At 39.8% G+C, this 24,693-nt stretch overlaps 3 protein-coding genes across 6 annotated transcripts; 1 reads left to right on the top strand and 2 right to left on the bottom strand.

The window, feature by feature from the left end:
* Nucleotides 1–448: 448 nt before the first annotated feature.
* Nucleotides 449–10,939, bottom strand: LOC112575330. Of its 3 annotated transcripts, XM_025257102.1 has the most exons (11): nt 10,390–10,914; nt 9,508–9,574; nt 7,738–7,848; nt 6,938–7,035; nt 5,506–5,783; nt 4,882–5,020; nt 4,469–4,591; nt 4,144–4,299; nt 3,798–3,914; nt 2,680–2,859; nt 449–2,442 (listed from the first exon to the last, which is right to left on the bottom strand). In XM_025257102.1, exons 1-11 carry the CDS (start codon nt 10,464–10,466, stop codon nt 2,271–2,273), a joined length of 1,518 nt encoding a protein of 505 aa, XP_025112887.1. In that variant the 5' UTR covers nt 10,467–10,914; the 3' UTR covers nt 449–2,270. The 3 variants fall into 3 exon arrangements, with proteins under 3 accessions (XP_025112887.1, XP_025112888.1, XP_025112889.1); XM_025257103.1 differs by lacking the exon at nt 7,738–7,848 and having other exon boundaries at nt 10,390–10,939; XM_025257104.1 differs by lacking the exon at nt 3,798–3,914 and having other exon boundaries at nt 10,390–10,864.
* A 318-nt stretch (nt 10,940–11,257) lies between these two features.
* On the bottom strand, nt 11,258–15,170 carry LOC112575341 (box C/D snoRNA protein 1-like). Of its 2 annotated transcripts, none has more exons than XM_025257120.1 (8): nt 14,995–15,170; nt 14,499–14,674; nt 14,059–14,147; nt 13,775–13,878; nt 13,431–13,499; nt 12,764–12,958; nt 12,315–12,439; nt 11,258–11,763 (listed from the first exon to the last, which is right to left on the bottom strand). In XM_025257120.1, the coding sequence occupies exons 2-8, from the start codon at nt 14,617–14,619 to the stop codon at nt 11,639–11,641; spliced, it is 828 nt and encodes a 275-aa protein (XP_025112905.1). In that variant the 5' UTR covers nt 14,620–14,674; nt 14,995–15,170; the 3' UTR covers nt 11,258–11,638. The 2 variants fall into 2 exon arrangements, with proteins under 2 accessions (XP_025112905.1, XP_025112906.1); XM_025257121.1 differs by having other exon boundaries at nt 14,499–14,650.
* Nucleotides 15,171–15,360: 190 nt separating this feature from the next.
* LOC112575340 (serine/threonine-protein phosphatase 2A activator-like) lies at nt 15,361–22,930 on the top strand. The gene is made up of 10 exons (XM_025257119.1): nt 15,361–15,477; nt 15,606–15,742; nt 15,891–15,977; nt 16,644–16,769; nt 17,133–17,250; nt 17,559–17,658; nt 19,340–19,464; nt 19,830–19,930; nt 20,500–20,607; nt 21,253–22,930. The coding sequence occupies exons 1-10, from the start codon at nt 15,465–15,467 to the stop codon at nt 21,322–21,324; spliced, it is 987 nt and encodes a 328-aa protein (XP_025112904.1). The 5' UTR covers nt 15,361–15,464; the 3' UTR covers nt 21,325–22,930.
* Nucleotides 22,931–24,693: the final 1,763 nt, after the last annotated feature.

The raw sequence follows: 24,693 nt of genomic DNA, 5'->3' as shown, positions 1-24,693 counted from the left end.
CTATATCAAAGAGTTAAATTTGATTGTAAAACACTTTTGTTACCTGCATTTAAAAAAAAAATCTCCACTTTGACATGCATTTATAGCATTTACATTTTAAGTCAAAGCTAGTAAGTTGTCCCAGCTCTACAACTTGACATCTTTATCATTTTAAGAGATTTTAGAGGACCATGTACCTGGGCAAGAATTACCACATAAGTATCTGACTCCTCTCCAAATTAAAAAATTTAGAGCAGAACAGACAAGAAAAAGCAGCATATGAGCTGCCACCAAATAGCGTAGTCAAAAGAATTTTGAAAACAGCAAATTAAGCAGTTACCAATACAGTTAAAAACCCCTAGTAAGATCCACTAAAATCTGCCAAAAATTGGCTGTGACTGAAAGGGGGTTGTAGTGAGATTAAGCAGTCTGCTTTCATTCCAGAAGCCACAAATTAAGAACCTATAAATACAAGTTTCTGCATTTTAATTTTGAAATAAAGCACTTTAAAATCTATATAATGTTTTTCATTATCATGTTTGCTTTTGCTTGGTCATACTAATTCTGCCGTTGTTGTACTTGACTGAAGATTTAAAGGAGAATTGACCCTGCCATGATCATGCCATTCCACCTGTGACAAAATCATTGTCCCAACGCAAAAAGTCAAATTGGCCCAGGCTAAATGAATGCCCGAGCAGTAACACTTGTTTCATATTTAATATGCATATTTAACAAGCACATCCAAACAAAAGAATGATAGACTTTTAAAAATTTGATTTAAGAGAAAATTGTGTTATGCATCATTGTGTGATTTGCTCTCCGAGTATGCATTGTGTAAAGTGGCCATTTTTATTTAGTAAGATGGAGACTGAACTTGTTTGAACAACGCATGCCGTTATTGGTAAATGACATTAACAGCTACTGTCATCAGACCCTGGTTTGTCTTTTTGCGCCTAGATCAATTTGAATTTTAGTGCTGGGACAATTAGTCATTATGTGGGATAGTATGGTTGTGGTGGGGTCAATTTAACTCAGGCAGGTGGTTGATTTGACTGGAGTGATATAGTTGTTTGCTTGTTTATTGGGATCGGTAATTGTGAACCAGTCTCTTTCAAAATGTGCTTAATTTATTTTATAAGATTTCTGCAGAATATTGTAATATCAGGCAAGCAGTCAGCCAGAGGTAGTTATTTAAAAAATATTTTCAACAAGCTACTTCTGCAAAAAAATTTTAATAGAGCACAAACTGTCTGTTGATTGTTGTTTGGGGAGGTTGTCATAATACACTGCAATTATATATACAGCAAAATACATCCATGAAATATTTTTGGATAAAAAAGGTCTTAAGGAAGTTTGATTGAACAAGGAAAAGTCAGGGTAAACCATAATATTGCACTAGGTGTTTCTGAAAGAGATTTTAAATTCAAACCGCAAAGAATGCCATGTCTCCGCTTTATGGAGAGACAGAGGTAGTAGGACCAAAAGAGAAAAAGCTACTGCAGAACCTCTCCAGTCTAATCATCTATCGTTTATAGTTGAGCATAATGACAGCAAACAATATGTCGTGCGTAAATATAACTTACTAGTCTCCAGATATAGCTTCTCAAGGTGACAAAGATTGCATTTTCCATATACTGCTAGCAAATGTAAGCATCTGTATGATGAGGGAAATATTTTTTTTTTACAATGTACATCCCACCAATTGGTATTTGAAATGGGTTACATCATTTATTGGAAAACATTCAACTAAATCATTTTTAGAACGCTATTTTCAAACTACCGTCGCTCCATAAGCACTATGTCAAGACTAAGTATAATTATTTCAGAAGCACTGGATCAAGATGGGTACATTTTATCTCAGCAATTACATTTACATCCATGGACATTTAATACCAGTTAAGATGGTGAGAAATACGACAGCAGCAATGACAAAAGCTGAATTCTTTATAAATTTGTTACACGAGATCTATCTAGGAAACTCTATGTACATTACTGAGAATATGTTACACAAAATCTTATGCAAGACACAATGACAATGACTGGTTGAATTATAAAAGTTATGAAGCTGCAAAAATCTAAAAAAAATACATGCACAATATTTTTATGTGCGCTAATTGCAGAATACACATTGAGGAAATGACAATATCGCTATGGCAATAAAATCTGCCATCATAGTAGAATTAGAATATCACTCGACAGGCAACATTGTTAGTCTGAGAAATTGTGTCAGATGGTTGCACATTTCCCTTGTATCTGTGCACAGGCCAGTGCATTTTGTGTAGATGTAAGTTCTAGAGGCGGGTTTGCAGGGATTGTTTCAGACTTCCTATGGTTTGGTGGTGCTGGATAGAACAACGCAGTAGTGGATTAGGACCCACTGCACCAGACGATCCCCGAGCAAGACCAGCTTCCCTGCCATGACAGTGAGCAGGATTTGGGCCATTGCTGGATGCTGGAAGATTCCTGCAGCCAATATGTAACTTTTTTAGATGCAAATATGTTGTTCACTAAAGAACTATTCATGCCCTGCTGTAACTGTTATATTAGCAAACTGCATGCAGAAAGATAAATTTAAGAGTTACTTGTATCTAAACGCCCCACCCTTCAATTGATCCATCCCCCACCTCGAAAAAAAATTATCCTACCTTCAGAAAAATAATCAAATAAAAATGGCATCGTTCACCAGAAAAAAACGCTTACTGTAGCAGAGATGGGTTTGGACCAGCACACAATGATGGGTTGGGGCCGCATCTTAGTGAAGTATTGGGCCCGTGCCTTACAGTACACTCCATCTTGCCTGTGTGGCCAGCTTGTTGTGCCTGGGGTTGACTGGTGACAACCGGTGGCCGATCTAAGCTATCTACCTTGGCAGGAATAGGCCTGTGTGTGGAGAAAAATAAGGAAAAGGAAATTTTTCCTAAAGCAAAATTAGTTTTAGTCAGGGTAGAAATGTATACTAACTGCCTCATCAGAGTGAATCAAATGATATACTGTGTAAGAGATAAAATGAACAGCCAAACCACAAATCTGATGAGTAAATGACTAACAAGGTAAAGAACATAGAATGGAACAAAGATAAAAAAAAAAGCCATTGACACTGAGCCACACTCAATGGTCAAAATGTACAATGAAAAAAAAAAGACCGAACATGAAAAGAAGCTTTTGCAAATTTTCCTAAAATACATCAAACCAGTTAACCATACCAGCTGAAAAAGAAACACAGGACAGTTACCACAACCTTTAAGAGAGCGAGGCTTTCTGGGTAAAACTAACATGGCATGAAAGAACTAATGTCATGCCATCAAGATTTTGTGACCACAAAAAAAAAAAATTTAGCAAACAATAAAGGGGTAGGTATAACATGCTCATCGGTCATGAATCCAGTTGCAACCAGGTAGAGTGACAGCAGCTATAGTGCATATCAGGTTCATATACCCTCAAAATAAAATTAATACCTGCCATACAATTATAGGTGTGACTAGTGTAAGCAATGCTCAAGGTTATTGATCAGTATACCTACAGGTGTGGAATGTACACAATACCCTGTATAGCTACAGCTGTGATTTGAGTACAAAATGCTTAGTACAGCCACACGTGCCATGTATACAATGCTCAGTACAACTACATTCTTATAACAGATGACACAAGAAACACCAATCTGACCACAACAAATGCAGAAAGCATGCCAACAGAATCACTTTCAGAAAGCAACAACCAGATGAAAAACATTCATATCTAGGACATTGATGTCAACAGGAGGATGGAAGAAAGAAGGTACAATCAAGCATGCCATGTGACCAACAGCGAACCCGTCCCACCTGACAACAGAGACAGGAGCATCAGGCTCGGACTGGCTAGGGCAACAGGACATGGAGGACGAAGAGGCCAGATGGTTGAGCATGTTACTTGTGGTGGTCAGCAACTGCTCGCTCATCCTTGACCAAAGATGATAATTGACCTTACTTGTCCACAGATCTTAGCTGCTGAGCTAGGCCTATAATGTTTGATTGGCCACAAATATGGAGCATTGGATGCATTGAGTGTGATGTGTTGACTGGATAATTTACCACATGTGCACACATTCTTCAGGTCAAGCGTACTTGTATGGGATCTTTGAAGTACCAGAAACAGTTACGACAACGAAATGCAGTCTCTGCCACTAACCTGGTCACCTGCTTGGCAGTATGCTGCTGCTGCTGATGGTGCTGGGGAAGTTTGGATGTTGAGTGTTGCAGCTGTGCTGTGGAGGTGACTCCAGGTCTGGCTGCTGAGGCTCCTGATCTGGCACTTGGGTTGAGAGTTGTGGAGGCTGCTGTAGCACTGTTAAAAGAAATGACTGACAGTGTGAACTGTAACTGCTGTTGATGTTCACATTAATAAAGCTGATATATCTGGGGAACTAAACCCAGTCATTTAAAAATAATTTTTGTACTTTGGTTGGGATCCTGCATATCACTGCACAGTCAGAAGGAACCAAGGCAAAGCATACTTTTCTGTGCCAGAGGCTTCACCAAACACAACAGGCTCCAGGGAGATGCTGACAGGGGCCACAGCTGAAGCCACACTTGTTGAAGTGTTTTGCAATGATGGACCTTTGCTGGCCTGGGTGGTACTGCAAGGAGCATTCATGACCAAAAATATGATTGGTAAAAGAAAACTTCTCAGAGACAATCTCATATAAATGCTTCTCTTGTCATTGCTAGGGCAACAATGAACTCTTTTCTCTCTCTTTCACTTGCTTGCTTGCACACATCTGTATACCCCTCCTCACACACACACATTGAGGCACACAAAATACATCTATTGGTTATGGGATATTGAATTCAATAAAATACAGGAGTGAAAACTGCTACATGTAAAATGATTGACATTTCTCAAATTGATAATGTGGTTGATCAGTACCTGGCCTGTGACTTCCACTTGGCAGTAGTTCGGCTAAGGATGGGGCGCACTTTGTTGGCATCATAATGACAAGATTCCAGGGCCAGAACAATTACATCCTGTTCTAAGTCTTTGAACTCAGTTTGAATCTGTTGTCTTACTGCAGATCAGTAATGTTTTAAAAAATAAATATTGCAACATCTGCACATTTCTATGTAAAACATCAAGGCTACATGACTTGTGGTTGAATGGATTGTGAACTGTAATTGGTTCCCCATTTCAAGGGCACAGAATGTGGAAGGCAAAGGTTATTTCTTTCCTACACAGTTTATGTACCTAGTCACTACTGGGTGTACAGAGGAAGTTCTGCTGCATTGATACTTGGAGCTACAACCTTTTGCTCTAAAGCTGACTACATTAACCACACAACTCCTTAGTTTTCTACATTGTGATCTACTTTTAGTAAATTCATTCAGAAACTTTAAATCTGAAGAATAAGAAGAAATGAATGTCATTTAAATCTTGGCACTTTACAATGAAACATGTAGGCTGCCTTACATTCAATGAACAATTATGACAATAAAGTACATCAAGAGAAGAACCAAACATAGACCACCATAAACAAGTATTATAAATGTCACTCACATTTTGCCTTTTCTGCATGGCTGAGTTTAGGAGTTGCTTCTTTTGCGGGTTGCCGTCTTGGAGAAGTGGCTTTTGAAGAAGCTGCATCTTCAGGCTGAAGAACATGGGATGCATTCTTCTTGGATGCAGATGAAGTTCTTGTATGGCTAGTGCTGTGTGAACTGGGCCTAGAGGATGATGCACCCTTTGATGCAGCATGTGGTGGTGCTTCTGAAGTTTCATCAGAAGACTCAAAACTCTTTAGTAGATCAACTGCCTGGGCTTCATCATTTTCACACCTGTGAACACAAAGCTTCAGTAAATGATGATTGCTGCATTTCACATTTTCAGCATGGCTCATTGCAATCAAACTGTACATGGAACAGGTAGCTGTTGGTCAACTAGGCATCACCTTTCACAAAATGGCTGTTATTTCAGTAAGAGATCAAATAATTTTTTTTTAATAGTTAAAATGACCTCTGCTAAAGAACATGCTACGAACTTGTATTACTGGACTGCTGGCAGACAAATTTTTTCCAGTTAACTATTAAAATGAGGCGGTGTGTACAAAGCTTCTGGTTTAGTCACATTCATTGTTTAGGTTTGGTAAGACTAACAGCAGAGAACTTCGCAAGAGGCTAAGCGTTGGTTTTGGCAGACAGACAGCAGTCTACCTATACACGTCTGTGAACCTGTGAATGACAGACTCCTAATTTTTAATAAATCAGCCATTACACCTTCAGAGGTTGGTTTACTGATAATTCAGCATTACAGCTGTCCCTACATAGGTCCTCCATGTGAGATGATGTTTGGAGTAGTCGGTGGTACAGTGGCCAACATGCCTGTCGCCAAGACAGTAAGAATCGGCTCTCATGTCCCACATACTTCTTATTCTGTTTCAGTGGTTTTCTCTGGATACTCCAATTTTCTCCACCCTGTGTGTGTGCTTATATGCTATGCATTGTGTATGCATGTTTTTATGCTTATGAAGGTGCACTTGATGCCTACCCTAAAATGGTATGTGCTCATCCCTGTAGTTGTATAAAGTGCTTTGAGTCTAGATGGTACTGGCGAAAGATGCTTTATAAATGTGTGAATTAAATTAAAAAGCAGTCTGTAATAGATAGAAAAAGCCATGAAAGTGACATTTTTTTAATGTATGATATATCAGCTGTGACAAAGTCAACAATCACATTGAATACAACCAAAAAATAAGCAAGCCAGTAACATAGCCTCTTACACCTAATAGGTGCCATCATAATGGTTGGTGAGTGAATGGTGACCATGACAGTAAGATAATCATTGCAGAACAAGTATATAATCACATCAGAAACCGCTCCTTAAAGGACAAGGCAGATTTGAAGTAAGAAAAAAATAAATACAGTTAGCTTTCTTTTCCATCTGTGAAATATGTTTGCTCTGTGTACATTTAGCAGATTCTGTCTATACTTACATAACAAGAATGTCCTTGATGACAGACAAACTTAATCCTGGGAATCTCTCATGGAGGCGTGTCAGAACAGCATCAGGTGAAAAGGTTGTTTCCTTTGTCTGAGAGGATTAAAGGGAAAAAAAAATCAAAAGATCTTCTAACTGACTGGGCTAAGACAAAAGTTCTGAAACAGACAGTGCTTATGTACACATGATACAGAGGTGTAAAATGAGAGCAATACGAAAACACTAAAATATGGTCAACCCTTAGTGTACAGTAAACATACAAGAGCTAATTTAATGTTAAAGGCTAAGGCCCTGAGTGGGAATTTATGCTTAGCACAATGCACTGAAATGTCAGTTAAGCCAATAACATGCTTTACATACTGGAACACATCTGCATATTGTGTCCATGATGGGGTTAGTATGAAGCACAGACTTTATTGCCTTATATTGGCTTTAAGTGGGTTATAAGCTTGAATTGTGCATTATATAAACAAAACACGCCTCCAATTAGCCAACAAAACTAAATAAATATTAATTATTTAGTAGTTAATACACAGCTTTCTGCATAACATCACTATATACATCGACTTTGTTTGGAACTGAACTTTATCTTAGCTTCTCATGGATTCTATTGGCATATGAAGTGTAGCGAGCTTGTCTTTGGTTGGAATTTTGCATTATATATTCCACTAGAACTTTATTTTTATTATTATTACACATATCAATTACAACCATAAGTACAAAATCATGCACAAGCAATATGAACCGACATATTACAAAAAAAAAAAACATTTTAGTTTGCATTGGCAAGCTCACCGAGTGTTTAGGTGAGCGCTGAGATGAACCTGAAGTATTACAAATGTCTTGCAGCGGAATGGTCTCTTTCTGACCACCTGACTTCGAAGCATTAGCAGCTTTGGAGGACAGCTGTACAAAAGGCATGCCCCAATGTACTGTGTAATACAATATATGAATATGGTCTTACAACACACGCCCACACACATCTTACCCCCATTCACCTTCACTACTTTGGACACATCCCACTACCCTCACCTATGTAAATTTTTTTAGATGTTTTAGAATTCAGGGTTCACACAGGTCTGACCACACTGAAAATAAGGACTTGGAAACCTGTTATAATGACCCTTCAAGGAAGTTTTCATAATTTGCAGACCAAATTTTTCACATCTGATCTGTTACTGATATTTCATTTATTATAGATTAAAGAAGGGAGCTATAGAATGTGCCACAATTTTATTAGCCATCTTATGTGGCTTAAAGACAAGTGACATATGTCTTGTTTCAGCTTTATTGTGCTTCTAGTGTGCTTTTAAACTAGCTTCACCCATGGAAGCACTATTCAAAAGTCCATTGCAAAATCCACACTGTTTCCCCCCCCCCTTACAGTAATGACTGTCTTCCTGGAGACCCTCCTCTTTCTTACCAAGTTTAGTTTCTCATGCTTTTTGATTGTCCATCCCCTCCTCTAGTCATTTTGAATTTTATTTTTCATCCCATCCAATCCATGGTAGAGAAGAATGGTTTGACCCAGAAAGAGGAGATTAAGGTAAAGGGGAGATTTAGATAACGAAAGGGGAGATTAAGGTAAGGGCCTTAGTGATTACTCTTTGCTAATGGTTTCAATCTGGCCTGTCAAGTAACCCTCATCTCCCTTCCCTGCTTTTAGGCAGGATGATGGAAGACTGGTCCTTAAAAACAGCAACAGATTCTAACAGGACTATTTTTGACAAGCTTTTAAGCTGTGAAGTGCAAAAAGAATAATGTCAACATATTTTACACAAAAAGCACTAATAAGCACCCTTTTTTTAATCAGGTCCTGCATGCAATTCACAAGGACCCACCATTCACTAAAAATAAGCACTTTGAAGAACTTTATTTTTGGCCACCCACAAACCTACCAACTTGCACTTATAAGGATTGTACACACCCTGTCAGATATACTGATTCAGATAGATGTACCACCCTACAACACTAAGAACATCATATTGGCTTGTACACATATACTGTTATACATACACATAGATAATCAAGACTTGCAATGTACATATGCCCTCTTTCTTTCTCACACACACAAATGTATGTGCACACACTTCTAAAGATATACATACATGCTAAACAGAGATAGGCAACCAAGAAAAAGTAACTAGGTTTTACCAAGAGAATGTCTGAGACAGCAATACCATATAGAGTAGCTGCATAACCTAACAAGGAAAAACAGCAGATTCTCAACAAAGAAAGCATGACAAATATTTAAGATTTGAGTTCAAGCAAAAATGTTTATTCACTTAGCTCTTTAAGCATGAAAAGCAAGGCAACAGTGGCCATATCTTGAATTCTTTTTGATACACATGTTCAGATGAGGATCCAGTGCAGGTCATGCAAAAACTTTCATGCATGCCACCCATTCATAATAGTTCTATGCTTAATTTGTTGTCCTTATTTTACTGAAAGTCTTTCCCTCACATATATACACACACACAAAGTGTAGAGCTCTTCAAGTTTCTTTAGGAACACTATAGCATCCCTGATGTTTTAGTTACTCTCATATGTGAATTTATTTCTTACCGGCTGTTTTCTAGACCAGCGTGGATCTTCCCAGGTGGTCTGCTTGGTAGAGTGATCAATGAAATAACTGCATACCAGAAAACAAGATTTAAAACAATTTAATAAAGCCTTTTAATTACATAAATAGTGAAAATATGTATTGTACTAGTTTAATTACAGAAGTATTGATAATATGTATTGTACTTGTTTCCAGTATCTATTGAGGAAGGGATACTTTAAAACTAACAGAAAAGTTGCTGATTTGTATAATACTGTATGTATCATATTAAAATTGACCAAGTATTAAAATTATACCTACAATGAAATGCATTGTAAACTGCACTGCAATATCTCATGTGTGCTTATACATCTGCCTAGCATATACCGATCCTTTGAAAAAACTGATCATTTTAAAATTATTTTTCTTTAAACTGTAACCAATTTCCACCTTATCTCAGTCATGTCAATCCTGTAACACGATAAACTAGGACTTACAATGAATATGGTGATGGTGCTGGGAGGTGTGATGGAGAGAAGGAAAGTAACGTCTTGAATTTCGCAATAAGTGTTTGGATTCTGACACTGCCTTGCCTTTTACTATCAAACACATTAAGGTTAAATAGTGCCTTTCTTTTGCTTGCCTGTGTCCAATACAATAAGATGAGTCCTTAAACCTTAAAATATTACCTACTTTCATGAACCTATATGTGGCGGTTAACGATGTTTACCAGTTGCACATTTTATGACGGATTAATAATGCTTCTGTTGTAAATTACACTGTTTCAAATCAATGCCATGGTCATATTAGCATTCCTTTGGAGGCAGTTAATGAATGCAGGCTCAATGAAAAAAACAAAGTGAACGCTAGTGTTCTTCTATAAACATCGACTAAAGTGAACATACTATTTCCGCTGGCTGGGATCCCATCGAGCTTCCCATCCGGGTGGAAGAGGAGGCACCCACTTCTGTGCAGCAGCCATGTTATGTTTATGCGAAAAACACAATCTAGGGGACTGAACTAGGAAAGATAATTTTTATGAACTCCCAGTTATTTCCCATGAATCGTGTTTATCTCAGGAATTTGTTCACATCGGGATCAGTATTAATAATGTTCACCAAAGCCCCATTTCCTGTCATCGTTTTAAAATGCTCATCAAAACGAATAAGATCATAATTCATTGATTTCTTGAAGGACAATCTAGACAGTCATGCGGGGTCACATGGTCAAACCAGGCAAGCTTGCGGCACTGTTGGGGTTCTAATCCACAAAGGTGGAGACTGTGCTTCGTACATATTTGTTGGTGTCACATTACATGAAGAAAATTCGAAGAGGTAACTGGTCTCGAACGCCGGGCATTCTTTTTTTTTCTGTTTCTACAAGCAGCAGGAACTGAGGAACTTATACAGTTGCAAAGAGATGAATGGACCTAGTCCTGTTCAGTCTAGCCACAGCTGCTGTCACAGTTGCAACCCTTATGTGGAAATCTGCTAAGCAGCTGCCATCGTTCAAAAGGGCGGACCTCAGATACTTAAAGCAATTTATCTCTTCAAACATTTCTCAATTTAGTGTTAATCATAATTTTGTTTTTCTATTGGTATCAATTTCCCATTATCAGTTAGCAATGTCAGTATAAGTACAAACAGGTCTGCAGATTCACCAAATCTTCAGAATTTTCTTGAGCCTGAAGAACTACAGCCATGGGTGAAACACTATTTTCTGCATCACAAGTCACATGCATGCACTAAGCCCAGAAAAGAAAAAAAGCAGAGGTGAAAAGTATTCTCACTTTATTTACAATGCTGTTAAAAATCCTAGGTAGGGAAGCAGGGTGAAATGTCTGACTTACTGGGTTACCTATCACATTACTAGCCATGAGGTGTTGGCCAGAGTTCTTTGGTAGGAAGACCATATATCTTAAAATGACCCTGCCTGGACACATCAGTTTAAGCGCTCCTTTGTTTATAGCATATATTTTTCTTATAATTTAGAAGTAACATGAAACCTTGTGACACCTATGCAAATTTCATGGTGTGAGAAAAAAATAAGCATCTATATGTGCACATAATTTTCTAAAGCATTTGCTCTCTGTGGCGTACACATTTTTATGATGAGTGACCATCATAGAGAAAACAATGATCAACCAATATAGCTTCATGCACTGTAAATTGATGAGTTGGGATCAAAGATTTCCTCCTCTGTGTAGCGAGGTCGCAAGCACTGTGATGTGATGTGTTGCTGCTGCAAATGAGGTGGCTTTTGAAGTTCTGTTTCTTCCTCTGTTAAAAAAAACACACCAGCAAGACATGTAAGTTGTTACCAATGGCGTACAAAATTGTTAAAAAAAAATCACATGAAAAGTGGTGTAAAAGGTAAAGTAAGGTAAAGGGTCTGAGGCTAAATGCTACTGGTATTCAATGTCTCATTCATGGAATGTGCACTGCAGAGCCCAATCTTCTGGCTACTTTCCCCTTTTTGGTAATATCAGGTACAGGGTGCGCACAAAGTCCGTATACCCCTTTGTCAGAAACGTGGTTTGTGCAGTGTTCCAAAAAGTCACATAGAAAAAATGAGCTGGAGAACCAGGCGAAGTATTTGGCTATGCAGAGATCATAGATGGATTCATACAGGTGTTTTGGATTCCTAAGAGGTAACTTTTAGATTTCAAAATCGTATCAAAGACTTTATATACCCTGTGCACATACACTGAGTAGACAGTTTTCTAGTTGGTGGCCGACTAAGCCTTAGACTAGCAACTTTCTACTCTACGGCTAAGCAAAATAACTACCAGAATATGGCACTTTTCCCATGTAAATAAGAAAACAATTACCTTTGGAAAGAATGAGATAAGTGTTGGCCAGGTGCACCGGTATAACCAACAACCTGGGAAATTCAATGACTCGTTTCCCGCACAGGTTGTCACATAAACTTTTGTCAATATCCATTTTGTAAAACCTGCAACAGAAAAAATTCTTCATATGGGTGGTGATCATCTTCTCTCCATCTATATTTGTCCTTCCTAAACTCTGATTGGTCAGGTATCAGTTCAACAGGTGCATCAATTGGAAGAAGTAAGCTATTCCATGTGGATATCAAACTGGCTATTGTGCACCCTTCCAACCTCGGATGACTGTGCTCTGACCATATGACCATCCTCTTCTCACAGCTAAAAATATTGTGGTGCACAACATAAAACTTTTCATCTGGAACCATTTACTGGTAATTTAAAAAAAAATTCTTTTGTCTAACAACATTATATCTTTGAAGTTAATATTTCACCTTTCTTTTTTTCCAGGAAGCCCTTCCACTTTCATTAAAATATGATAGCTGTGTCCTCCCTCTTCTGTGTACAAGCTCAAGTCCGGATGGATTTGCACAGCATTGGATGCCTGAAGACAGCTGCTGGTATGGGACTGTAAATATGCCTGTATGTGTCTTTCAACACCCTCTGTCAACAGTTGGCTGTCCTTGAACCTGCAATGACATTGCCTGAATGATGAATATCATCCTGACATTTGGCCAGCCAAAGCACAAAAGAACTATGATAAACTATGCTTATGGAGCAAACAACTGGATTATTAGTAAGATGAACTAAGACAACAATATCCAGCGGACCTTCACCAAACAGCTAGGGGATCTGGACTTTGCAGATGACATTAGTCTCCTATCTCACTGGCAACAGCGTACAAAAACCAAACTGAATATGCTATCAGAGGAAGCGGAGAAGACTGGCCTAAGAGTTAAAGTGATGAGAATCAACAACAAACAGGAACTCCCAATCCAACTTCAAAGACAGAACACCTGCGGCCCTACGCTCTTAGAGGAGTAGCAAAGAATGAACTAAACTAATGGAGCAAACATAGAACCTTAGCAGATATTTTAAAGCCTTGCCAAGAACACATAAAGTGTAAGTGGCTATATAACATCCATAATGTTGATGTTTTACCCTTTATCAATAAATGTTAGCTGCTCGTGTGGAAACACCCACTCCACTCTCCAGTGAACTGACTTGGATCTGCAAATAAGATGTAAAAAACATTAACAAAACTAGTAAAAGGTAAGCACAACTGGTCAAAACAAATATGATTCCTGAAAAGTCATAATGTTCTGTGAATGACCTCCTTTTTTATGTCCACTGTTTGAAAACCTGTAACTATTTTCTCTTTGTAGGGACAATTTAAGCTGCAAAAGCAAAAACAATCAGATGCAAATATATGAGACAATGTTTACAAGGTCAACATCCATTAGTGGTTATAAATGTATATTTATTAACAAAAGGTATTTTCTCACGCATATTGATAAATAGAAGTGTTGATTTTTCTTTTCGTCATGGGGTAGGGCATAAGTCTCAGGTCTACACCCCTTTGTCTTGCATGCTTTAAGAAGGTAGTGACCTGCGCAAAGAAATATTTTATAAATATGATACTTGAAAATGATGTGCCGATGTACAAAATTCTTTGTACTCAAAAATTTGCCATTTTCAGACATTTTTTGGTTTCTGCAAATAAACTTTTATCATGTGGCATCAGGTGTACTGATAATTCAAATGTGTCACTAGTTTTTTTTTTACTTACCCTGATAGGCCGCGACTTGCTGTGAAACCGACGTGCATCTTTTGATGCAATATCCACTTTTCTTCCTGCTTCTTCTAGAAATCTGTAATCTTAAAACAAACAACATTACAAGTTGTGTGAACCTTTTGATGCAACATCCAATTTTATCTTTTTCTAGAAATCTATAATAAAGCAATAAAAGGTTATGAGACTACAGGAAGACAAATATTAGTAAATGTAAATATGTTTACAGTTAGATATGCTTCTGCACGATAACGATAATGTATTAGCGGAAAGGAAATCTCTCTTGAGTTCTGCAAAACTACCAGATACACTTCTCTCAAGTAAATGTATTCACATACACTGTGTAAGCTCCTTCGTGTGATTATGATATATAAATAGTACTTTTATTATTATTTGCTCCTTGAAGAAGCTTGCAACCTGTCTTCCTAAACACTTACCACTTAGAAGATGTGTTTCTGTGAACTCTCGGATCGGGACGTAGTTTGTTTTATCTCGTTGGCCGGTGCAGCCACTGATCTGTTTATGCTGCTTGACGCACGACACAGAGCAGGTCTGCATGTGGCATCCAGGACAACGGTATCGTGCATCACTTAGGCCACAGATTGCACATTTACTTTTAGATAAAAAAAAAACAAAAACACACATACAGAGGAATAAAACTAATGGCACAGTCAAGTTCTTGATTTAAAAAGATAGCGGAGCTAAAACAACATATACTTTTTCACGCTCTAAAACTAAAAAGCAGCAAATGGGGAAAAGTTAGCAGACATTTACAAAAATGTGCATGTTGCATGAAGTGTACAAGACTACATGAAAAACTATTAAATTCCTACGGCTACACATACGTTTGTAAGTGTGTTTTGTTATGGTAGTAGTAATAATAATAGTGCTAGACGTCAAACCTAGTTATGTACTGTACTTTCAGCTACTTACACAATAGGTTTTGAAATTTTGTGTTATTTTCTTGATTATGTTCAGTTTGCAACTGATGCTGCCCGACCACGACGTCAGTTGGATTTTCCATTTTGCTGTCTTGGAGGTGATGACCTAATACGTTCTGCTGCTCCTTCGATTCTGTTTTGGATACACGTGCAGGCTTTCAGTCTAAGGGAGGTAATGCTCTCTGGTTCGTGGCAGGAGTTATCCACACGACGCAAAAGAACCATTTTGTATTATTTAGATATATCATTTAGGTCTAGTATTACAGTCATAAGTATTTGCATCATACATGTCAAACTACTTTTCCATTCAATTTTTAAAAATAATTTAAATATTTTTAAAAAATACAGTACAGGTAACTCTAACCTACTGTAAGCGGTTATTCCTCTTAGCACTCGATCAGTAAATGCTGAAGGCCGTAACGGTTAGATCAAAGGGACGTAGTTGATAGCACATGACCCGTTATGGCTGAAAACGGTAAGCAATTTTAATGAGTACTTACTTAATATTGATGTTAATTTCAACAACACAAGGACGTTCATTTATTTTTTTTAAGGGTAGTATGTGCACTCAAAATGAGCGCTGTGTGGTTCTGTGTTTAACAGAGGTATCATCACCAGTAGAGATGCCGCCACCAGACAGCTCAAAGCAGTTTCCAATAGATTTATCCACGCACAAATTCCGCAGACCTGAGAAAGGGATCAGTCTGCCAGAGGACATTCCGAAGTGGGAAAAGTCGGAGGTAATCGCTGTGACTACAATTTTAATACTTAATTTCATTTCATATTTTGTATACTGTAAAGTCATTATGATGTTGTGTAATCTTTATTTCGAAATATAGAATATTATAACTGAGACAAAGGATAATTGCGTTTACTTTGTTATTGTAGGCCTATAGAGATTTGATGGGCATCATCCTCACATTGAACGAAGCTGTCAAAGACAAGAAAATCTCCGACAGCTACCATGTTTCACAGGTAGATTCATCTAATAATAATAATAGCAAGTTACATAGATCACTTCATGACTTTAAAAAAGGCTCAATGCACTTTACAGGAGAAAGACTAAAAAATGTGCAAAACACACATGCAAGCACAGTCAAATATATGTCAGCAAACAAATGATGAAAAAATTAAAAAATACTAAGGAAAAACTAAAATCCACCTGTGCTGTAAGGTAAGCGAAAGGCTTGAATCATTGCTCTGCTATATTACATCCTCAGTGTGGACTAAGATTGTGAGTTGTTAGAGTTCAGATCTACAACCCAGAAAGCCATTGTGTAGTCTGTGGGAATGCAGAATAGATCAATAAAGACTCAGGTCACAGGAGATGAAATCGCCAGCAGACTGCTGGTATTGATGCAGTTACAAGCATAGAAAACTGCATGAGAATGTTAAAACAGATGATTCTGTGATTCTCCAGTTATGGAAGGTCCATTGTAGTGATGACTTGGAAAGCAAGTATAGAAGAAAAGGCTATTAGCAAGAAAACTAAGTATGTGTGTGTATGTAATTGGGTTCAGCATATTTGTAGTATTTTTTATGATTTCTGAAGTAGAATGGGTTCCCTGTGTGTGAGAGCAGGGTGGGTAGATATTTTCTTTCACATTTTGTGTTTGTTTTCATTTTTCTTGTTCTTCTTAGACTGTGGAGAAGATAATACAGATGTTGAAAGAAATGGAGAAATGGGTGCAAGACTTTCCACCTATAGAGCAACCTCAGCGATTTGGCAACAAAGCTTTCCGTGACTGGTTTGCTCGTCTTTCAGAGGTCAGTAGCATATTTGTTTTCTTGTTTTTCTGTGCTTTAAAATTGCTCTTTCTTGGTTCTTTTTAGCATTCTGAGAAACTAGAGGAGCTGTACTTTGCAGGTGAGCAAGTGCTTTAAATTTCAAGAATGTTATTGAATAATGACCTCTTACTAAATTTAAAATTCTGTAATTTTCATTACTACTCTATTTTGTGTTTTGAAAGGCCAGAGATAACCAGTACTTAACCAGTGGGAAGAGCTAGCTTGAAAATAATCCTTTTTGATTGCCTGTAATTGTTTTGAAGAATGCAGCTGGTGCTGACAGCTTTATTAATGTTAACATGATGATGCTGTCCTTTGTCCTTTCTGCAAACGTGGTGGCAGAGGTCGGAGGGTCTGGTGAAAGCAGTGCTCGAGGAGAAGTACCATGCAGCAGCAGAGGAGTTGGCAGTCTATCTTACAGAAAGTTTTGGGAACAGCACCCGCATTGATTACGGCACAGGTAGCTAGCTACCTTATTCTATCACAGAGAGAACAACAAATTCTTTATATTTTTCAGTCTTTTTTTTAATGCAAGGACTCAGCTCTGGTCTCTTAGTAGCTACCAAGGTAGATGTACAGCCATTTTGATCAGCACACATGCATAGTTGCACCTTTTAAAATTTTAGTTCATCTGCAGATGCTAGATATACCTATGTACATACATGCATGTGCACAATAATATTTTGATGAGAGGGTATGTGTACTTAGGAATAAAAGCATAAAGTCAGTGAGGAGAGAAGAGATGCTAAGCATGCTGTGATTCTACAGGTCATGAATTGGCTTTTGTGGCATTCCTGTGCTGCCTATGCAAGCTGGGTGCCTTGACACCAGAGGATTATCTTGCTGTAGGCCTCAAGGTGATGGATAGGTATGATTGCTTTGATGATTTTTGTATTGAAATGTGTTAATGAGGTAACTGAGATTAAAATAATAGCTGGGAGTGGACAGAAGCTGTTCTTGCTTTTGAGCTTTGTACTCCCAGTTATCACAAGCCTTTTATGTAAAGTTTGTCTATGTCTGCCGAAATAAATATCTTCCATTTTAAATTATCATTAGGTCTCAAGAATTTATATATGTTAAAATTATGTTTAATTATGTTTTATCGTTTAATTAAATTATGTATCCGTCCATCCTTGTGGGTCCTGTTCAGATTTCTTGATTTTCTAAAGTTTGGTACACTTTACTGATAATATCACGTGATTTTTGGCTACACCGTGTGTATGGATCGGTAGTATAAATGCAGAGCTTGAATATTGAAAGAAAATTTCGAAAACAGTTATTGGAACAAGAAGCGAAGCAAACATCAACTTGGAGAAGTCATTAGATCAAGAATGGCTTTTGAGTGATTGGTTGGACTGCAAACAAGAGAAAGGAAACGCATTTGTAGGGGAGTCAAGGGACTAAGAAGATAATCGAATATTTTAAGGACAGGAACAGATCACTGCTTAGGGCCCCTTGGAGTACAAGTAAATTGGTTTGACGTGGCCAAGTTGTCCAACCCATTTACAGAAATCAGCTGTGGAAATGGGTTGAAGACTTTGGGCTTCTCCAGTGAGCATGATGGCATGCACACAGGGGACAAGGGGAAGTCCTGGTTGGGCGGGAATAAAGGGGAGAGAATGCAGGGCTGGATGATTGCGAATGAAACAAAAATGAGGAGTTGGAGTGTAAGTAGTTAGGAGGGGTGGAACCTACAGCTAGCAGGTTATCTGCCAGTTTTATTTTTAACTATATTGCCAGATCTGCCCTCTTGGGACTTGAGCAGTAAATGTATCATTGACCTGATGGACTTCCCATGATTTCCCTAAATGTTCCGCTCGTCTAATTTGGTCTGACCCTAACAGTGCCTCACCTAACATAACAGACTCTCCCCCCCCCCCCCATTTTTTTTTTGTTGGATTGTTGAAATTGTGCTAAATTGCATGCATTTTTTTTTTTTTTTTGAGGCATGCTGCCCTTGTAATTATTATACTGACGTTATCTCTGGGCATTTGTTCTCCTGATGTAAAACTTCAGAAACTTATAGAAATCCGAGGCTGCAGTCGGTTGATGCCAAAGACAGAACCAGTTGTGGGTGCAAAGGAATATATAAAGAAGTTTAAGAAGGTCAAATTATGTGCAAGATGTGAGAGTGACTGAATGCATCCAAATGAATGAAGTTGCTTGAAGACCGTTTTTTTTCGTAAGTGTTTTTTGTTTGTGGCTGTGTGCAAAATGCTAGGTGAACAAGAGTAGCAAACAAAGCAAACCACATGAACCTCATGTGAATATGTGTGAATATTAGGTAAACAGTTGTTTGCCCGTGAAAGATAACATCAGTTTTTCTGTGTGTCATGTAGATAGCTATAGTTAGCTTGCCTTGCAATGCATAGTACTTCCAGCTTGTCTTGTGTGGATAAGTGCCTCACTTGTAGTGTGGATGAGTGAAAGTCTCTCATGTCAATAAGCATACTGTGTCGCATGGATAAGTGCAGCTTGCAATGTGTCGTGCAGATAACAATGGCTCACCCAGTGTTGTGTAGACTAGCCTGGTGTGTCGTGTCGTTCAGATACATGCAGCTGGTGCGAAACCTGCAGATGACGTACCGCATGGAACCCGCCGGCAGTCACGGAGTGTGGAGTCTGGATGACTACCAGTTCCTGCCCTTCCTGTGGGGATCCTCGCAGCTGCTCAGTGAGTGTCACAGGCCTTGGGAAGACGTTGTTAATAAGCAAGCAATGCAAGGGTTGGCAGGGAGGTCAGCTGGACAGATAGCACTTCTACGATGAACCTGGTGTGTTCACCCCAGTGACATCTCACCTTCACAGTTACTTGCAAATTTTTTCTCCCTTCCTTCTTATCCCCCACCCCTCATTTCTTAATAAAGACCTATTTTTAACATGGCTGTGTACACTCTGGATGTAACATCTGTCAGTCAAGTCCCCCAACCACCACCACCTGCAGTTTCCTTCCCTATGGTGTGAAATCTCCATACGTACAATACAAAATACAGCTCTGGTGATTAATAAAATAAGTATCTGCTTGTTAACTTTTTTCAGATCACAAGAGAATTCTTCCCAAATCGTTTGTGAAGCCCGATGTATACGAGCACTTCGCCAAGGATTTTCTGTTCCTGTCGTGCATTAAGTTTATCGCTCAGGTAAGAGTATTAAGTGTGAGCTTTGTTTTGTGGTGACATGCTCATAAAAAAGTCAGTTATAGGTGAGCAGGTAGCATTACTGTCTCGCCCTCATAAATCCGTAGTGGAAGTCATGGTCACAGCCTCTGTTTTTGCTACGACTTTGCCCTCTCTCACATACAGAGACGTATATAACCGCCATTTCTTAAAAGACTTAAAACAAGACGTTCGCTTTATAATAGTATTCTAATAAGCTGCATCATGTACCTATGTAGCAGTCGCCAAACTAGTTAAAAATACCCTTGGAGCAGCTCGTTTTGTGTATTGTGTGTGTGTGTGCTGGTTGTGTTTCGGGGTAGTCGAGGGTGTGTGCATGCATACTTGCTTAAAAGATGCGGTAATACAACCCGTAGTGCGTCAGTTTGTCATTTCCCAAGTGCCACAACACCTCACTTTTTGGGACCTGTGAACAGTGAACAAGGTCTAGAATTCGCACCAGGGAAGGGGTTAGTTGGTGCCGGTAGCAGCTTCTGATCCATTGAGACCTTTTATACCATTTAAAAAAAAAATTTTTTTCATATACTCGCCAGGTGAAGACAGGGCCATTCGCAGAGCACTCGAACCAGCTGTGGAACATCAGCGGTGTGGCCAACTGGGCCAAAGTCAACAACGGTCTAATCAAAATGTACCGCGCCGAGGTACGTCCCACTCTTCGACGCCACGTCCTTCGGCATGGACACACTCATCCCCACCCCTTCCGCACACTCCTCCAAGTACACGTCACCAACCGTTTTCGCACACCAACTCCACTGTCCCTTCCTCTCGTACTGTATATAGCTATCAGATTCGGAAGGGAAGTTTTTTATTCGATTTTCAAGAAGGCTCAATAAAATATTTGTCATTGTTATCGGGGTACAGAGGGGATTGGTCGTCGTATGCAGATCGTTAGCTGAGCAGCAATGGTTTGTGTGGAATCAAAAACGACACCGCCATCATGTCAGTCAACAATTATAAATGAGATCGCAGGTGGTGAAGTTGTGGCGGCGGTGGTGATTTTGTCGTCGTCTTGGTCTGCGTCATCGTTGTATCTTTGTATCGATGTTTTCGTTTTTTCACAATTATTTTTTCATTCTTTCTCATTGTTTTTGTCGTCGTTTCTTCACCTCTTATTGATGGCAGTGCACTTTGCATGCCAGATAAACTTTCCTGTGAACATGCGTCCCACCGCATTTTAGGTAGACTTGTTTGTGAATTGTGATGATTTGGCAAAAAAAAAATCCCCCCACCCCCTAGCCACATTCGTAACTCTGTGTGTGTTATTTTTTTTTTTCTGTTCGTTACAGGTTCTGGCCAAGTTCCCGATAGTTCAGCACTTTCTGTTCGGCAGCATACTGACGCTGCAGGCCGCCTCGTGAGTGTTCGCTCCTAGCCACCGCTTACCTCCTCCCAAGCCACTCACATCACGTGACGGTGTCAGGCAGTCCACCAGGAAGGGTTGCTTGGGCCGTGAGGAGCGTGGACCTTGTCTCAGAACTTGGAGGCGGGGGGTAGTTTCGGTCTGGAACTTTCGCCTGCCTTTGTTTGCTTTGCACAGCAAAAGTAAAACAAAATATGACATATTTAAACTCCTTGCTGTTCGTCTCTCGCTCAGCGGGCACAGAGCTGGGAGCAGAGTTGACCTGTTGCGGCGTGAGCTGTCTTCCGTGAAGTAAGTTTGGGGATTTTTTTTTGTGTGTGACGCATTGTCTGATGCAGACTGCTTGAAATGTTTATCTGGTCTACGTTTGCGACGCTGAGACTGGAAGCCGTATTTCAGGGAATCAGTTGATCGTTGATGGGTGCATGTGACAATAACCGCGCCTACAAGTGACAGTAACAGCGCCTGCAAGGCTGCAAGTGACAGTAACAACGCCTGCAAACAGTCTGTCGCGGCAGGTTTCTGTGCTCTGATCCATGTTAAGCGTGATCCATGTGGGGTCTGCCCTTTATGTGCCTCAAGGCGGGAGTTATTAAGACTTCCCCGCAAGAGCGTATATATGTTAGTCATGTTAATACCCAAGCATTTGTTTGAACTAATGGTAGTTAAATGTAACTGTCACCAGTTTTCAGGTTGATTTCATCCTTCAAGACTTTAAGTCTGATCCGGAAAGTTCCAGGGATGTTATGTGCTTGGTAAGAGGTAAACGGCTGTCTGTTCAAATCTTTAGAAACGCTAGTCGAGTTGTAGAGGTATATTTGTTACGTATTTCTATCAAAAGAGAACGTGTATAATTCGGTCGACGCTGGATAGATTTGGCAAATTATAAATTAAAATAAAGGGAATCTACCTTTAGCACCACCATTGCGTCTTGTTTGCTTGGTGACAAGATTCAGCTATCAATTATAACTGTAAATATATGTTAAAATGTTTGTCAGGTTGTAAAGTCTAGCGTAGTTATTTTCGTTTTTATGGTGGACAAGTTACCACTGATGGCATAGTGGGTGCTGTTTGCCTTCATGTGGCACTGTGTCATCGTCGTGCAGGCGTATCGTTAGTCTCAAGGAGCTAACAGGTTGGTTATGTGACGCAAGTTATCTTTTTAGTTGAGTGGAACCAGCTAGCGACGTCTCGTGCACATGAGCCCTGGAGGCTGGGCCACGACCTCGCTCGGCGGATGGAGCTAGGTACTGAAGTCGAGTTGAGCGACTCCTGTAATTTGTGATGTTACATGATTTGTCTGTGAACCTCGCCCAAAGCTGTGAGCACTAAAGCGAGTATCAACCCTGTTGTCTGTTTATGTATTTTGTGTATGTGCGTACGTCTTCGTTGTCTATTATTTTGGGAAGTGATTAGTAGACACGTGTACTTTGCATGTACCGCTATCCTCCCCTTCTCCCATCTCTCTAACTCTCTCTTCCGCGGAAACACCAAATTAACCAGATCCGCTTTTCATTGGTACAGTAGACAGAGCTGTTCACATCGAGATAAATACAACTTTATGTATTTGATCTAAAAGTGATTAAACATTTTATCAAGACGTTTATTTTTAATTTGGGTTTTTTTGTTTGTTTGTTTGTTTTTTTTTTTAAAAATCTGTGTTCGATTCTCTTCTCTTCTGTCATTTGTGTTAGCTTATCGTTTTATTCCCTCACACGCACTGCTGTCGCACGCCCGTGTGTACAAGAGAAAGAGAGTATGAATTCTCAATGCACGAGTGGTGAAAAAGTCGTGGTTGTGGTCACAATTTGTCTCTTAAAATCGAGCAAGGTGTTCATTTGAGACGCTTGATAGAGCCGAGGATTCGACCTGTTCAACGCAGCGCAAGTAAAGGGAAGATAATGAAGAGTTAAAACATTTAAAAAAAAAAAAAAAAGAAAAGAAAAACGCATGCTGCACATGCATCGACTTGTTCCGCTCCTAGAAAGCACCTTCACCCAGTCCCCCCATCCTTGCCGTACCCGATGCCAAACACCGGCCGCGACCTCGGGCTGCGGTTTGCAGCGCTCGGACAAAAGACCTGCGGCAAAGTGCGGACGGCAGCAGGCGACGTTCCGCTTGTGTCTTCATTGTGAGTTAATCGTGCCAGTCATTTAGTCGGCTTTCTCCAAACTCTGGGACCGCGAGCGGAGCGGTGGGTAGAGGAGGAGGAGGAGGACAGGGGTTGGGGATTGGTGGGGGGCGAGGACCTCCGACCAGACATCCCAACTGTGCAAAGATATTCAAGAGACGGATGGGGGGCGCTGTTTTGCACGGGGAAGAAAGGGAACAGGGAGGGGGAGGGTAGCTCGTCCCCTTGTGGCCGACGGCCCAGCGACGCAGACGACTCAACACACCATCCATTTTTCAGCGAGCGGTCTCGCTTTGCTGCCCGTCTCGCGCGCATGCGCAGTCTCTCGCGCCCTGCACGTGCGATCGGCAACGTCATCAATGATTCATTTCTCTTCTCGCGCCGTGCTGGCGTGCGCCGAGAAGCTGGAGCACCCTAGCCGCCGCACTGGGCCCACCCCTACCCCCAGCTGGCCCGCAAATACCCTGAAAAATTCATGGCCACCCCGAGCCTAATCAGGCCCCGCACGGTGAAAAATCACAGATTTGTGGGCAAACAATCGCTCAAGTTCTAAATCTTTGATCTCTATCGGCCGGCGGGACAAGGGTGACTAGGGTTCCGGTAGTCTCCGCTGAGGCCCCGAGCCGTCGCGAGCGCTTCTCTGCCCCTTGTCCCATTTCGCGCTCAGGTTACCTCGCTTTACAGCATGTCATCACTATCAGGTGGGCGCACCAGATAATATGTCCTCGTACTGAACCTTTCTCCAATTTGTTTTGTATCTCGCTTTTTTTGGGTTTGAAAAGCATCCCCTTCTCACCATCCCCTAGTCGCATGCAGCGGGTTATGATAACGTCCGCAGAGAGCGATTGTCCGACAGAAAAACGCTGGAAGAGAAAGTGATACGAAAAAATAACTCCCAAAACATAGAAGTTGTGTGTAAAAATAATACCACAATACACAAGAATCTCAAATAAGCAGCAAAAGAGGTCTCATATAGACAGCGGAGACACAAGACACATGTCTTTGTCACTAACACACAAAATTAAAAAGTTCTTGATAGAAGTTACGTAGTCACCTCCCTTTAACTACTTCTCGTGCCTGAGAATACAGTTGTTATTAATAATAAGAGAGGCAACCATGGATCGGAGCATAGCTTATATTTTGTATACTTATTTATTTCAATTTTACTTTCTATTTTTTTATTTTTCTCGTGATTTATTCATTCTGTCCTTGTCTCGAATGTGAGAATGTTATTTG

This window comes from Pomacea canaliculata, linkage group LG11 (assembly GCF_003073045.1).
Source record: "Pomacea canaliculata isolate SZHN2017 linkage group LG11, ASM307304v1, whole genome shotgun sequence".
In the NCBI taxonomy this organism is placed as follows: Eukaryota; Metazoa; Mollusca; class Gastropoda; order Architaenioglossa; family Ampullariidae; genus Pomacea; species Pomacea canaliculata.
Note: the sequence above shows the minus strand (reverse complement) of the source record. Positions and strands in the feature narration are given on the sequence as shown.